Source organism: Mesoplodon bidens (assembly GCF_964165515.1).
Source record: "Mesoplodon bidens genome assembly, chromosome: X".
NCBI classification, from domain to species: domain Eukaryota; kingdom Metazoa; phylum Chordata; class Mammalia; order Artiodactyla; family Ziphiidae; genus Mesoplodon; species Mesoplodon bidens.
Genome location: NC_138163.1, coordinates 114,015,063 through 114,027,817, shown reverse-complemented (window position 1 = coordinate 114,027,817; position 12,755 = coordinate 114,015,063). Strand labels below are relative to the sequence as shown.

Sequence of the window (12,755 nt, the reverse complement as noted above, 5' to 3'; positions counted from 1 at the left end):
AGCTATAATGCAGGTTATTCTGACTTTAAGGTAGCATACATGGCATACCTCTGAGTCCGTTCCTGGGAAATTCTTTTGTACTTCTCTCTCTCTGTTTTATAGATCCATGCAGTGTATGACACTAGGGGGGGTCATCTGGGTTTGGATCATATAGCAGTGAACAAATGGATGAGAGAACTTTCGAAACAATGAAAGGAGGAGGCCACTGTGATCTTAGAATATTGAGACAAATGGTGCCATTAGTGTTAACGTTTGAATGATAAATTCTTGTTGCAAATGCAACCTTAGGTAGTTTGAAGGGGTAGTCTGTAGGAAAATGAATTGTCAAAAGGAATCCACCACCTTGATATGGGTTTTCACTAGCTTCCATAATTGTGGCTTGCCAATGAAACATATTATCCCCAGCTGGACCTGCAGAACGGTGTGCTGGAGGGTCAGGGGCCAAATCACTAAGTTCCTTATTAATCCCTTTCAGCACCATAGTCTGTGCTTTTCCTCTGGCCCCTCACGGTCTTGGTGTGTGCTCAATGATCCGGCCAAAACTCTTGATTATCCGGGCGGCTGGGAAGGACTGTCTCTTCATCCTATCCTGGCTCTGCCAGACACAGGCACCTTCTTACTAAACAGAGAGGTGGGACTGGGAGGGTGGGGGTCAGAGGCATGTAGACGAAGCTGTGGGGGAAGGGTAGATGAGCGGTGGAAACCCTTAGACTCAGAGAACCATGGAGAGCCTGAAGGAGACCATCCAACTTAGTGAGGGGGTGGGGTTGTTGTTTTTTGTTTGCTCGTTTGTTTCTTTTGGATACATACCCAGGAGTGGAATTGCTGGGTCATATGGTAGCTCTATTTTTAGTTGCTTGAGGAACCTCCATACTGTTTTCCACAGTGGCTACACCTATTTACATTCCCACCAACAGTGTACAGATCTCCACGTGCTCGCCAGCGTTTGTTATTTCTGTTCTTTTTCATGATGGCCATTCTGATAGGTGTGAGGTAATACCTCATTGTAGTTTTAGTTTGCATTTATCTGATGATTAATGATGTTGACCATCTTTTCATTTGCCTGTTGGCCATCTGTATGTCTTCTTTGGAAAAATGTCTATGTAGGTCTTCTGCCCATTTTTCTGATTGGGTTATTTGGAGGATTTTAACTGTTATATGAGCTGTTTATATATTTTGGATGTTAACCCCTAACTGGTCATATCATTTGCAAATATTTTCTCCCATTCAGCAGGTTGTCTTTTCATTTTGTCAATGGTTTCCTTTGCTGTGCAAAAGCTTTTAACTTTAATTATATTCCATTTGTTTATTTTTGCTTTTATTTCCTTTGCTTTAGGAGACAGATCCAAAAAAATATTGCTATGATTTATGTCAAAGAGTGTTCCACCCATGTTATCTTCTAGGAGTATTATGGTTTCCACTCGTATATTTAGGTCTTTAATCGGTTTTGAGTATATATATATATATATTTTTTTTTTTTTTTTTTTTTTTTTGCTGTATGCGGGCCTCTCACTGTTGTGGCCTCTCCCGTTGCGGAGCACAGGCTCCGGACGCGCAGGCCCAACGGCCATGGCTCACGGGCCCAACCGCTCCGCGGCATGTGGGATCCTCACAGACCGGGGCACGAACCCGTGTCCCCTGCATCGGCAGGCGGACTCTCAACCACTGCGCCACCAGGGAAGCCCTTGAGTATATTTTTGTATGTAGTGTTAGAGAATGTTCTAATCTCATTCTTTGACGTGTAGCTGGACAGCTACACGTCAAAGAATGAGACTAGAGCATAAACAGAATTTGGCGATACAACAAAAGTAAATATGCATTTACATTTGAGCCAGTAACTCCAATTTTTCAGAAATTAACCCCAAAGACACATCCACAACAATGTGAAAATACCGCGATGTCCGTGAATATATTAATTGAAAAAAAACATGGTATATTCACAGAGTGGAGTACTATACTGTGTAGCTTTCAAAAAGAATGAGCATGATCTTTGTAAACTAATATGGGGTGCTTCCAGGATAGATATGGATAGAGATATATAAAAGAATGTGTGAGTTTTGGGCTAATGTCAATGATAACCCAGCCCAGTGCCTTCCCATCCTGGTATGAAGAGGCTTGGAGAGATGAGGAAGAGAGAGACTGAGCCAGAGCTGTAGCCAGGGCTCATACTGCTACGCCGGCCGGTGGGTGTTCCAGGGCATGTCCCAAAGCTCGTCCCGTCCCTAGTGAAGTCTGAGCAGGTACTTCACATTGTATTTAAAGAAAGCAGTCAGTCTTCCAACCAGTGGAGGGCCAAGGTGTGGCTCATGGGAACACAACATATAATATATGTGTGTTCCTGGACAATATGCACAAATCGGAGATTTTTCTTTTTTCTATTTTTAAATGTTGTTCCTTTCAATTAAAGATGTGTTTAGCTTCAGAGTCTAAGTTTATTAATGACATGACTCACACATTTAGTGCAGCTTATCAGGTTGAAGAATAAGAATTTTGGTATTATGTAACACGAACTGGAAATCCTTGAATCATTTCTTGTCATTCGGAACATTGGAATATGGATTTTTTGTGAAAAAGGAAATTATTCCACAGTAAAGTCTGTGTGATCATGAGATACAGAAAAAAAAAAAATCTGAAGAGGTATTCACTTCTTGGTTTGTTTTATTCCTTTTAGTCTTTCTTTGTAAAATTGAAGTATATATACCTGGATTCGCTTAGCTTATTTAAGAATGTGGGAATACTGTGAAATCACAGTATTTTGCCTTCTTGCACACGTGCTCTTTTTTTCTTAATTTATTAACTTATGCATTTTTGGCTGTGTTGGGTCTTCGTTGCTGCAAGGGCTTTCTTTAGTTGCGGCGAGTGGGTCCACTCTTCATTGCGGTGCACGGGCTTCTTACTGCGGTGGCTTCTCTTGTTGCAGAGCACGGGCTCTAGGCACGTGGGCTTCAGTAGTTGTGGCACGTGGGCTTCAGTAGTTGTGGCTCACGGGATCTAGAGCGCAGGCTCAGTAGCTGTGGTGCACGGGCTTAGTTGCTCCGCGGTATGTGGGCTCTTCCCGGACCAGGGCTCGAACCCGTGTCCCCTGCATTGGCAGGCGGATTCTTAACCACTGTGCCACCAGGGAAGCCCTGATCTTTAATTGTTCAAATATCAACTTAGCGTCTGCTCTTCAGAAGGCTTTTGGATGGTACTGGGGATGCTAAGAAACATAGACCCAACCCCTGCCTGTAGAATTCTAGAGTCTAAGAGCAGCAGCATTCCTATAAAGCAGCTGGTGAACAAAGATCTAAAGATAAGGGGTAAGAAGTGGGGGTTGAGGGGTTCCTCATGAGGAGTCTAGTGTAAATGTCCTGATGCAAGGCACTTTGAGACTTTAGGACAATAAAAGTCCTGCAGTGGGAGATAATTTTAAGTTAGGCCGTATGGTGAGCCAGCCAGCGAGGCTGTGGAAACACTGGACAGGGGCCAGACCCTCAGATGGTGGGTCTCAGAGTTAAGAGACTTAAGCCTGGAATGGAAAACTGCCCTTAACAGTTACTTTGAAATCACGAGTAAACCAGAGAGAAATCTCCACCCGGGGCAGGGATGGAACGTGCCCTGTGCTCCTGTCCCAGTGCAGGTGAACACAGTACACAACCTAGGTGTTTTATGCGCATCACCTCCAAGGAGTGTCTTTGAGATAAAGGTGACAGGAGTCTGAAACTGGAAACTCAGAAGCCAGTGGGCTGATACTCTTTGCTGGGGGACAAGGAGTCAGAGCCCATTCTATTAAAAGGGCCTTCGCATTCAGGTTTTTTGTTGGTTGTAATTCCGCAAAGTCTACGAGAGGTGTAGATTTTCGGTAACGGTGAAGTTAGTGACAATAGGGGTTGTTTAGCTTAGATGAAAGGGCAGCTTGGAAGGCAGAAAGAGTTAGTCTTGGAAGCAAATTCTAGCATATTTGAATTTCATTCAGTTGGAATGAAAATATAATTTTCATATTTGATTTATTGAGGAAATTGAAGATTCTTTGTATACAGCATTTTGGACTGATTTGGTGTTCCATGTCCTAGAATGCCACATATTCTCTGATATCTCCTGGATTTAAAAATTCCTTCAGGGTGGGTGGCATCGTCTGTGGACCAAATAATCATAATCATGGTAGAAACAGACATTGTGTATGGTCTCAATGTGGTCCAGGCGCTGTGCCAGGTGCTTTATACATTACCTGCATGCCACTAGCCCTGCAAAATAGGGCTTAACAAAGCCACTTCACTTGAGGCTCCCAGAGCTTGGTGATGGACCTGAGTTCACACGGCTACTAAGTCACATGGCAGGGACCGGACCTCTGGTCTGAATTTGTCCCGAGCTCGTGCCATTCCACTCCTCCCAGCCTGAGGCTGATCATGAGTCAGTTAATTCGCTGTCTTCTACCACTTCAAAATGTATCTTGAGTGATGAAAAGAAGGACTCTGTGACCAAAACACTGGATTGGAATACATACCCACAGCAGGACGAATACCGAAATAAATGGGAGATATGAATAAAGGAGAGAACGAGATAATGCTCAGTAACAATATGGTCATCTGCATGTGCAAAATCAGATGCCCTCTCAGATGATCGGGGGCTTACAAGATTATCTGGCTCTATCCTTCTATGCAGAAAGTAAATATTTTAGAACTACCCTAAGTCTGGCTGGTGAAGAGAAGGAATATATCAGCTTTTTTTCTCTGACAGCATAACATCTGTCCTGAGTTCCTTAATTTGTGCTGCATTTTCCTAGTCTTACATCACTTTCGGGACAGAGACCCCTGTTCTCCCAAGATTTGCAATAGGGTAACTGGTCAAGTGTTTGTAGGAGTATGCGTTTCCCAGGAAGCCTTTCATCAAGAGACAGAAGCAGATATAAGAAGCCCCATGAATGAGGACTGAGGAGACAGTCACCCCTGAATATAGGAGTTATCCAAAGACGAAGGAGAGTGAGCTCAGTTCCGTAGAAGGAGGAGTGCCAGGCTCTGTTAGATGTAGTGAGCATGTTGAGTGAGGAATCATGGAAGGACCCAGCCAGAACAGTGAGGTCCTATAGAGTTGCATCCCTGCTGCCTGTTCTTGGAGGCCCCAATGGACTATGGTCGTATGAGGATCACCCCTGACTTTCAACTTGGAATTCTTAGGAGAGTAGGACCTTGATGTAAGACAAGCAGCTTCAGGAGAGCAGAGAGTGGAGTTACAGGACTGATCAGCATAAAGGAGGCCACGGAAACATCTCTGATGCTGTCAGCCCCAGGAAGCTCTGGCCATAGATGTCAGGTTGATTTCAGCCTGGAAAGTCTCAGTGAGGTGAGGGTCTCTGTCCAATGGGGTTGGCCTCAGTTTTGTAGAGAGAGCGATAGAGACCTGAGCCCTAACAAGAATTCATGTGACGATGCTGAGTGTTATGAGGGGACCCCCAAAAGCAGAGGGGGCCAAATAGAATTCTGTACACTTCTTAGCCCTGGGAGACCCAGAAGAGCTACCGCTGAGTCATCCCCTCATTCCACCCGTGTGATGTCAGGGAGGGAAGGGCCTCATCTAGCAGGGCCGGACTCCAGCTCTGCAGAGGGGGACGTGTTGGCCATAACCAGAGTCAAGGTGAGGACCCTTAGTGCTAATGAGGGGGTCTCTCCCCCAAGCAGGGAGGCTCACAGGGTGGCGCCCGTCTTGTCAGGCAGAGATGGTCCGAGCAGCGCCCTGACTTCCCCCCGCTAGGGCCTCGGGGAGGTGAGGGCTTGGTTCGGAGGCTGGAGGACCCGGGACCATAGAGGGAGGGGTCCCGGGCTCTGATAGACGGCACCGGCAGGACGCAGGGACGCTGACCCCTGAACAGTGGGCGTCCCTGCAGACTCCCGCCCCTGCCGTCAGCCCTCGGAGACCCCACGCAGGGCCGGATGTGGCTCGCCCCGACTTCCGCTTTGGAAGCGAGGAGCCCGACCGTCCGCCGTGGCGTTGGTTTGTTCGGCCGAGTGTGGGTTTTGAGGACTTGTCCGGAGCCACGGTCGGTGAGGACCTGAATGTAGCCTGAAGGGACCTTCCCTCCCCCCTCCCCCCTCCCCCCATAACAAAGGTGACCCCCCGCCTCCCGGCCCTGCCTGCCATCAGCAGCGTGAGACCCTGATGTGACCTATGTGCCAGAGGAGTCCTGTTGGAGTTGCCGTGTGGAGGGCCTCAGGGAGTGGAGGGCCTTTGTCTAGAGGGGGCGGCTTCTTAGGCAAAGGGTGTAGTCTTGTCCCCAGCAGGTGAAAAGTGGGACCTTCCGAGCTAACGAGGGTCCCTCCTTCCGAAAGGCGTGACTGCACGGAGCCCCCTCCCGCCTTCACTCGTGCGATGCTCTAGAGTAATTCAGGCTGAGAGAAGCCCTCATTTCTGCCTGGGGTGGGAAGTGGGGTTGGGGGGCTAGGGGACGTTCGGGTAGAGAAAGGCCTTTATGCAAAGGGGGCAGGACTTCCCTGTTGGTCCAGTGGTTAAGACTCCTCGCTTCCACTGCAGGGGGCGCACCTTCGATCCCTGGTGGGGGAACTAAGATCCCACAAGGCCACACGGTGCGGCCAAAAAGAAAGGGCAGGGGCATGGACCTAGAGGGTGTTATGTACGCTAAGTGAAATAAGTCAGACCGAGAAAAACAAATACCGTATGATTTCACTTACATGTGGAAGCTGAAAAACAAAACAAATGAACAAACAACAGAAGAGAAACAGTTATAGATAACAGAGAACAAATGTGGTTGGGGGGAGGAGAGAAATTAGGTGAGGACAATTAAGGGGTACAAACGACCAGTTACAAAGTCAATGCGTAATGGGTGTGAAATGGAAAAAAACAGGTAGTTGGGTGGATGGATGGATGGATGGATGGATGGATGGATGGATAGATAGATAGATAAGGCCACCCCATTAAGCTTAGGGAGGAGACTTGGCCCTGAAAGAAGCAGAGGTAGGACCATCCGTGCCAGTAAGCAGACCTCTCGTGAAAACAGGGAACTGCACAAATCAGCAGCCCTGCTCTCAGATCTGGGAGTCCCCAGATAAGGTAGCCGGGACGTGGAGCCCCCGACTTGTCTTGTAGCTACTCAAGGAGGTGAGAGCTTCGGTCTGAGGCATGCAGATTCGTGTCAGTGGAGGGAGGAATCCCAAACCCTACCCGGACTGGACGCCAGAGTCCTGAATGAGGACTGAGGGAGCCACCAACTCCAGAACAGTGGGGTCGGAGAGTCCCACCCTTGCTGTTAGCAGGCATAGCCGAGCCCCAGATCAGCTTTGGCGGAATGAGGCTCAGTCTGAGTGTAAGCTCGGGTCCCAGGAAGATGAGGACCTTTTCTGACAGTCACGGGCGCACGTCAGCAGAGGGCAAAGTCTCGGGCAGGGTGCAGAGTCAAGGTGAAGCTCCTGAGTGAGGAAATGGAGACTGCTCCTTACACAGTGGAGAGAGCTGCCTCTAATGCCGCCCCTACCGTTAGCCCCGGGAGGCCCAGGGCAGAGCTGGCAGGCTCAGGTGCCCCCTAACTTCTGCCTGTGGGGTCTGAGGGCGATGAGGGCCTTGGTTTAAGGGCTGGCTGCCCGGTTCAGCAGAAGAAGAGGAGTCCCAGGCCATGATCGATGTCAAGGCACAAATTCTATGTGAGGAAGGAGACAACCGACTCCCCCAGAACAGAGGAGACCACACACAGTGCCACCTCTGCCTTCGCCCTGGGAAGCCAGGTTTCGAGCTCTCAGGCTGAATTGCCCTCTCAGTTCCTCCAAGGGTGGTCTCAGGGACGTCAGGGTTTGGGTCTAATGAGAGAGGCCTCATTCAACCTAGGGAAGGAGCCTGGTTCCTAACAAGAGTCAGGGTGGTAACACCGAGTGAAGATGAGGGAACCCCACCCAGAAAGAAGTGAACCACATAGAATCTCATCCCTAGTCTCAGACCTGGGAGGGAGACTCAGGCCTGGTGACCTGATGAATATCACTCCCTTTTTCCCGGACCATGGCAGGGAGGTGAGGAAGCTCGTGGATGGGAGTATGGGCTGAGGTCAGCAGCCGGAGGATTTCCCGGTAATGCCAGGAACCAAGGAGAGGAGCCTGAGAATTGAGGGGACCACCTACGCCACAATAGTGAGGGCCACAGAATCTCTGCCTGCCTGTCAGCATTGCAAGTCCACACACCGTTGTAGGTAGAGAGACAAGAAAATTTTCTTTCTAGTGGGTCTCGGGGAGTTGGGGGTCCTTAGTACGAGGGGATAGACTTCAAGTCAAGACACAGAGGATGTCCAAGTCCTGCTGTGCGTCAGGGTGAGGACACTGAGGGATGATGTAGATGAACACCCACCCAAAGCAGTGGGGTCCCACAAACTCCGCCCCCCTCGGCCCTGGGAAACCCCAGGTAAGAGGTAGCCTGATGTGTCACCCCTCACTTCCAGCCCCAGGGAGCCAGGCAGATGTGGGCCTTGATCTGAGGCCCGAAGACTCAGGTGGGCTGAGGGAGGAGAGTAGATGCCGTCAGAGTGAGGGCGAAAGAGGCCAACGACGCCGGAACAGTGGGGTCCCGCGGGGTCCAGCCCCTGCTACCAACCCAGGGAGGGCATGGACGGGGGTGAACGGAAGGGGCCCACCCTTTCTTTCATCTCGGGGATCTCAGGAAGGTGAGAATCTTAAGGTAATGCAGGCGAACTCAGGTCAGCGGAGGGAGGATTTCCGGGGTTTGCCAGGACTCACGGAGAAGATGCTGAGGACTGTGGGGAACTCCACCCCCATGCCAGCGGGGACCCCGCTGAGTCCCTCTGCATTGTCGTTCCGAGGCGCCCCCGGGCACAGATGTCAGGCAGAAGTGCCCATCCGTTCCCCAGTCGGAACTCACAGGGAAGTAAGCATCTTGGTGTGATGGGTCAGCAGAGGGAGGAACCGTAGACCCTCCCCTGAGTGAGAAATGGGCACCGTGAGGGAGGAGCCCGCGTTATAGGGCCTCAGCGTGCCTGCTGCAGCTTCAGCCTCTGGACGCTAGGGACGCTGTGGCCAGGTAAGGCCATCCTCACGTCCACCGTTCGGTCTCAGGGAGCTGTGGGCCTTACTGTGAGGAAATGTCCTCAGGTCCCCCAGATCCTCCCAGGAGACCCAGTGGGGACCGTGCATGACGACTGAAGGTAGCACAGCCCCCTTCCACCGAATCAAAGGAATAATAAAGAGTCCTGCCCAGGCCTCTGCTCAGCCCTTGAAGGCCCAGAGCACGGTTGTCAGGCGGAGGCTCCTCATTTCTGTGTATCATCTCTAAGGGAGATGAGATCCTTCGTCTGAAGGTGCCACACCAGGGGCAGAAGCACAGCGGGGGTGTGGGGGGTCCCAGACCCTTGGTATCGACAAGATGAGGACGCTGAATGGTTGAGGACCAACGAGTTCAGGACAGAGCAGGCCCCACAGCACTGTCAGCGCTGTGCACCCCGACAGTGTCCATGACTCAGTTCCTTCTCGTGGGCCCCGGGGAGCTTTGAGGTGTCTCCTTTAGAGCAGCACAGGGAAGAGGTCCCGGCCCTACCAAGAGTCGATGTGACAATCCTGTTTGTGAACGAAAGGGACCCTTGGAACCCAGAGAGGGCCTACCCTACCAGGATCTGTGGTCACCGCCGTCAGCCACAGGCAGGGCTGGCAGGCTGTAGCCTGAGGCTCACTCACTGTCGCTTCTTACGCTGGGTTCTCAGGGGACAGGCTGAGCAAGAACGAGGGCCCAGTGGTTCCTAGAGCAGAGCCCTCAAGGAAACGTGCGGAGCGGCCTTCTTCAAGTCAGGGTGGTACCTCCCTGCTGAAGGTGCTCACACCCTCTCACCTTCCCTCCTCCAGGTTCCAGCATCACCTGCTCTCCTGGCCACTCCCCCGCTTGCTGTCCCTGCCCATAGTCATGCCTCGGGGGCAGAAGAGTAAGCTGCGTGCCCGTGAGAAGCGCCGCCAGGCCCGGAGGGAGGCCCAGAATCTCGGGGGTGCTCAGGCCACTGCAGCAGAGATAGACGAGTCGCCCTCGTCCCCCGCTTCTGTTTCTCAGGGTACTCCCCCGAGCTCCCCTGCTGCTGGCACTCGCCAGGAGCCTCAGGGAGCCCCAGCCACTAGCTCTCGTGCTGCAGGGGTTTCAGGCCCAGGATCTGATGTACGTGCCAAGGGCCGGGTTGAGGCACGGAAAAATTCCTCCCGGGCCTCAGCCTCCCGTGAGAGCTCTCAGAGAGATCCTCTAACCAAGCAGGTGGGAATGTTGATAGATTTCCTGCTGGAGAAGTATACAGTGAAAGAGCCCATTATAAAGGCAGACATGCTGAAGCTTGTGAACAAAAGGTACAAGGGGAAGTTCCCCGAGATCCTCAGGAGAGCTGCTGAGCGCGTTCAGCGGCTCTTTGGTCTTGACTTGAAGGAAGTCAAGCCGAGTGGTGACTCCTATACCCTTGTCAGCCAGCTAGATGTCAGCGATGATGGCAGTCGGAGCAGTGGCAGGCGGTTTCCGAAGAGTGCGCTCCTGTTGCCTCTCCTGGGTGTGATCCTCTTGAGTGGCAACCGCGCCTCTGAGGAGGACATCTGGGAATTCCTGAGTAAATTCGGTGTTTATGATGGAAGGCGGCACTTAATCTTTGGGGACCCCAGGAAGCTTATCACAGAAGATCTGGTGCAGGAAAAGTACCTGGTGTATCGTCAGGTGCGCCACAGCGATCCCCCGCGCTATGAGTTCCTGTGGGGCCGGAGAGCCCGCGCTGCAACCAGCAAGATGAAAGTCCTGGAGTTTGTGGCCAAGGTCACTGGTGTGGCCCCCAGTGCCTTTCCAGTCTGTTATGAAGAGGCTTTGAGAGCTGAGGAAGAGAGAGCCGAGGCCAGAGCTGTAGCCAGGGCTCGTACTCGTGTCAAGGCCAGTTCGCGTTCCAAGGTCATGTCTAGCAGCTCCTCCCACCCTTAGTGAGGTCCGAGGCAGCTTCTTCACTTTGTGTTTGACCAACGCTGCCAACCTTTTAAGTAGTGAGAGGCTAAGCTGGGGCTGGGAACATCATAATATATATCTTCTTTGTGTTCCTGTTTTACACTAGTATCTTTCAAATGTTGTTTCTTTTACTAGAATGTCTCTTTAGATTCAGAATCCAAGTTTATAAATGACATGGATCACATATTTGTTGTTGTTTATCAGGTGTAAGCGTAAGAGTTTTGGTACTGTGTAGTACGATTTGAAAACTCCTTGCATCTTTCTGGGGGTCTGGAATGAGAGAATATGGCTTTGGAATAGGAATTTTCTTGGAAATGTGAAAGAATGCTGTGGTTTTAAAATGGATGAAAACAAAGTAAAGTTTAGTCAAATTTTGGTTTGTCTTATTCACCTTTGTCTTTCTCTTTGTAAAATTCAAAGATAATACACCTAGATGTCCTTAGCTTATTCAAGAATGCCGAGAAAATTAAATAGTAATAAATTACATTCCTCACTCAGTGCCTCATTGATTCCCATCTGTAATTGAGCATCTGCTCTTTGGAAGGTTCTGCACTGGTAGTGATGATGCTAAGGTAAAAACGACCCTGCACCTGCCTGTAGATGTGTAGAGTATAAGAGCAGCTATTATATAAGGAAGGTGGTGTGATGAAAAACGCAGCGAGGCTGGTGGGGAGAGAGTCCAGATGAGAGCAGTGAAGTATAAATTCCCTCAGCCAGAACAGTTTGAGGTTTGGTATTTTGCAAATCCCTCCTTGGGAGGATATTTTAAGTTGTCTGCATGGTGGGCTAGATGAGGCTGTGATAATGGTGAGCAGGGGCCAGACCCTCAGGTGGTGGGCCACAGAGTTGAGAGGCTAAGCCTGAAATGCGAAAGTGCCCTGAACAGTTACTTTGGGATTTTGAGTAAAGCAGAGAGAATCTCGGGCTTCCCTGGTGGCGCAGTGGTTGAGAGTCCACCTGCCGATGCAGGGGACATGGGTTGGTGCCCCGGTCCAGGAGGATCCCACATGCCGCGGAGCGGCTGGGCCCGTGAGCCATGGCCGCTGAGCCTGCGCGTCCGGAGCCTGTGCTCCACAACGGGAGAGGCCACAGCGGTGAGGCCTGCGTACTGCAAAAAAATAAAAAAAGAGAATCTCCACCTGGAGAAAGCACAGAACGGGTCCAGTGCTTTTGCCCCGGTGCAGGTGAACACAGTGCACAAACAAACCAGGTGTTTTATGCATATTGCCTCCATTGTGGTGGGATGCTGAGAAGCCCCTGTGCTGGCACTCTGTGCCCTGGGCTGGAGGAGCCCCAGCCCGCTCCATTAATTAGTTATCGGGTTTTTCTAATTGGAGTTTAATTGCTTTACAGTGTTGTGTTAGTTTCCGCTGTGCAACGAAGTGAATCAGCTACACGTATACATAAATCCCCTCCCTGCTGGACTTCCCCCCACCCATCTAGGTGGTCTCAGAGCACCAAGCCGAGCTCCCTGTGCTGTACAGCAGGTTCCCGCTGGCTATCTGTTTGACACAGGGTAGTGTATATAGGTCAATCCAAATCTCCCAATTCATCCCACTCCCCCTTCCCCCGTGTCCATATGTCCGTTCTGTATGTCTGCGTCTCTGTTCCTGCCCTGCAAAGAGGTTCAACTGTACCATTTATCTAGATTCCATATATATGCGTTAATATACGATATTTGTTTGTCTTGAGTGTAATCTGGCAGAACTCCTAAATGGGCCCAGATTTTGGTGGTGATGAAATACGTGAAAATCGGGGCGGGGGCGGTGGTTGGGGAGGCAGAGGAATTACTGGTCCTTGACACAAATTCTATAAGGTTT

At 50.6% G+C, this 12,755-nt stretch overlaps 1 protein-coding gene and 1 pseudogene across 2 annotated transcripts; one reads left to right on the top strand and one right to left on the bottom strand.

The window, feature by feature from the left end:
* Positions 1 to 14: 14 nt before the first annotated feature.
* On the bottom strand, positions 15 to 521 carry LOC308609447 (ubiquitin-conjugating enzyme E2 D3-like; annotated as a pseudogene). The gene has a single exon. The product of its transcript is annotated as a ubiquitin-conjugating enzyme E2 D3-like (transcript).
* Positions 522 to 9,815: 9,294 nt separating this feature from the next.
* Positions 9,816 to 10,914, top strand: MAGEB1 (MAGE family member B1; the record flags this gene model as incomplete). Its single annotated transcript, XM_081223322.1, has 1 exon — positions 9,816 to 10,914. The coding sequence occupies exon 1, from the start codon at positions 9,880 to 9,882 to the stop codon at positions 10,912 to 10,914; it is 1,035 nt and encodes a 344-aa protein (XP_081079448.1). The 5' UTR covers positions 9,816 to 9,879.
* Between the last annotated feature and the right edge of the window lie 1,841 nt (positions 10,915 to 12,755).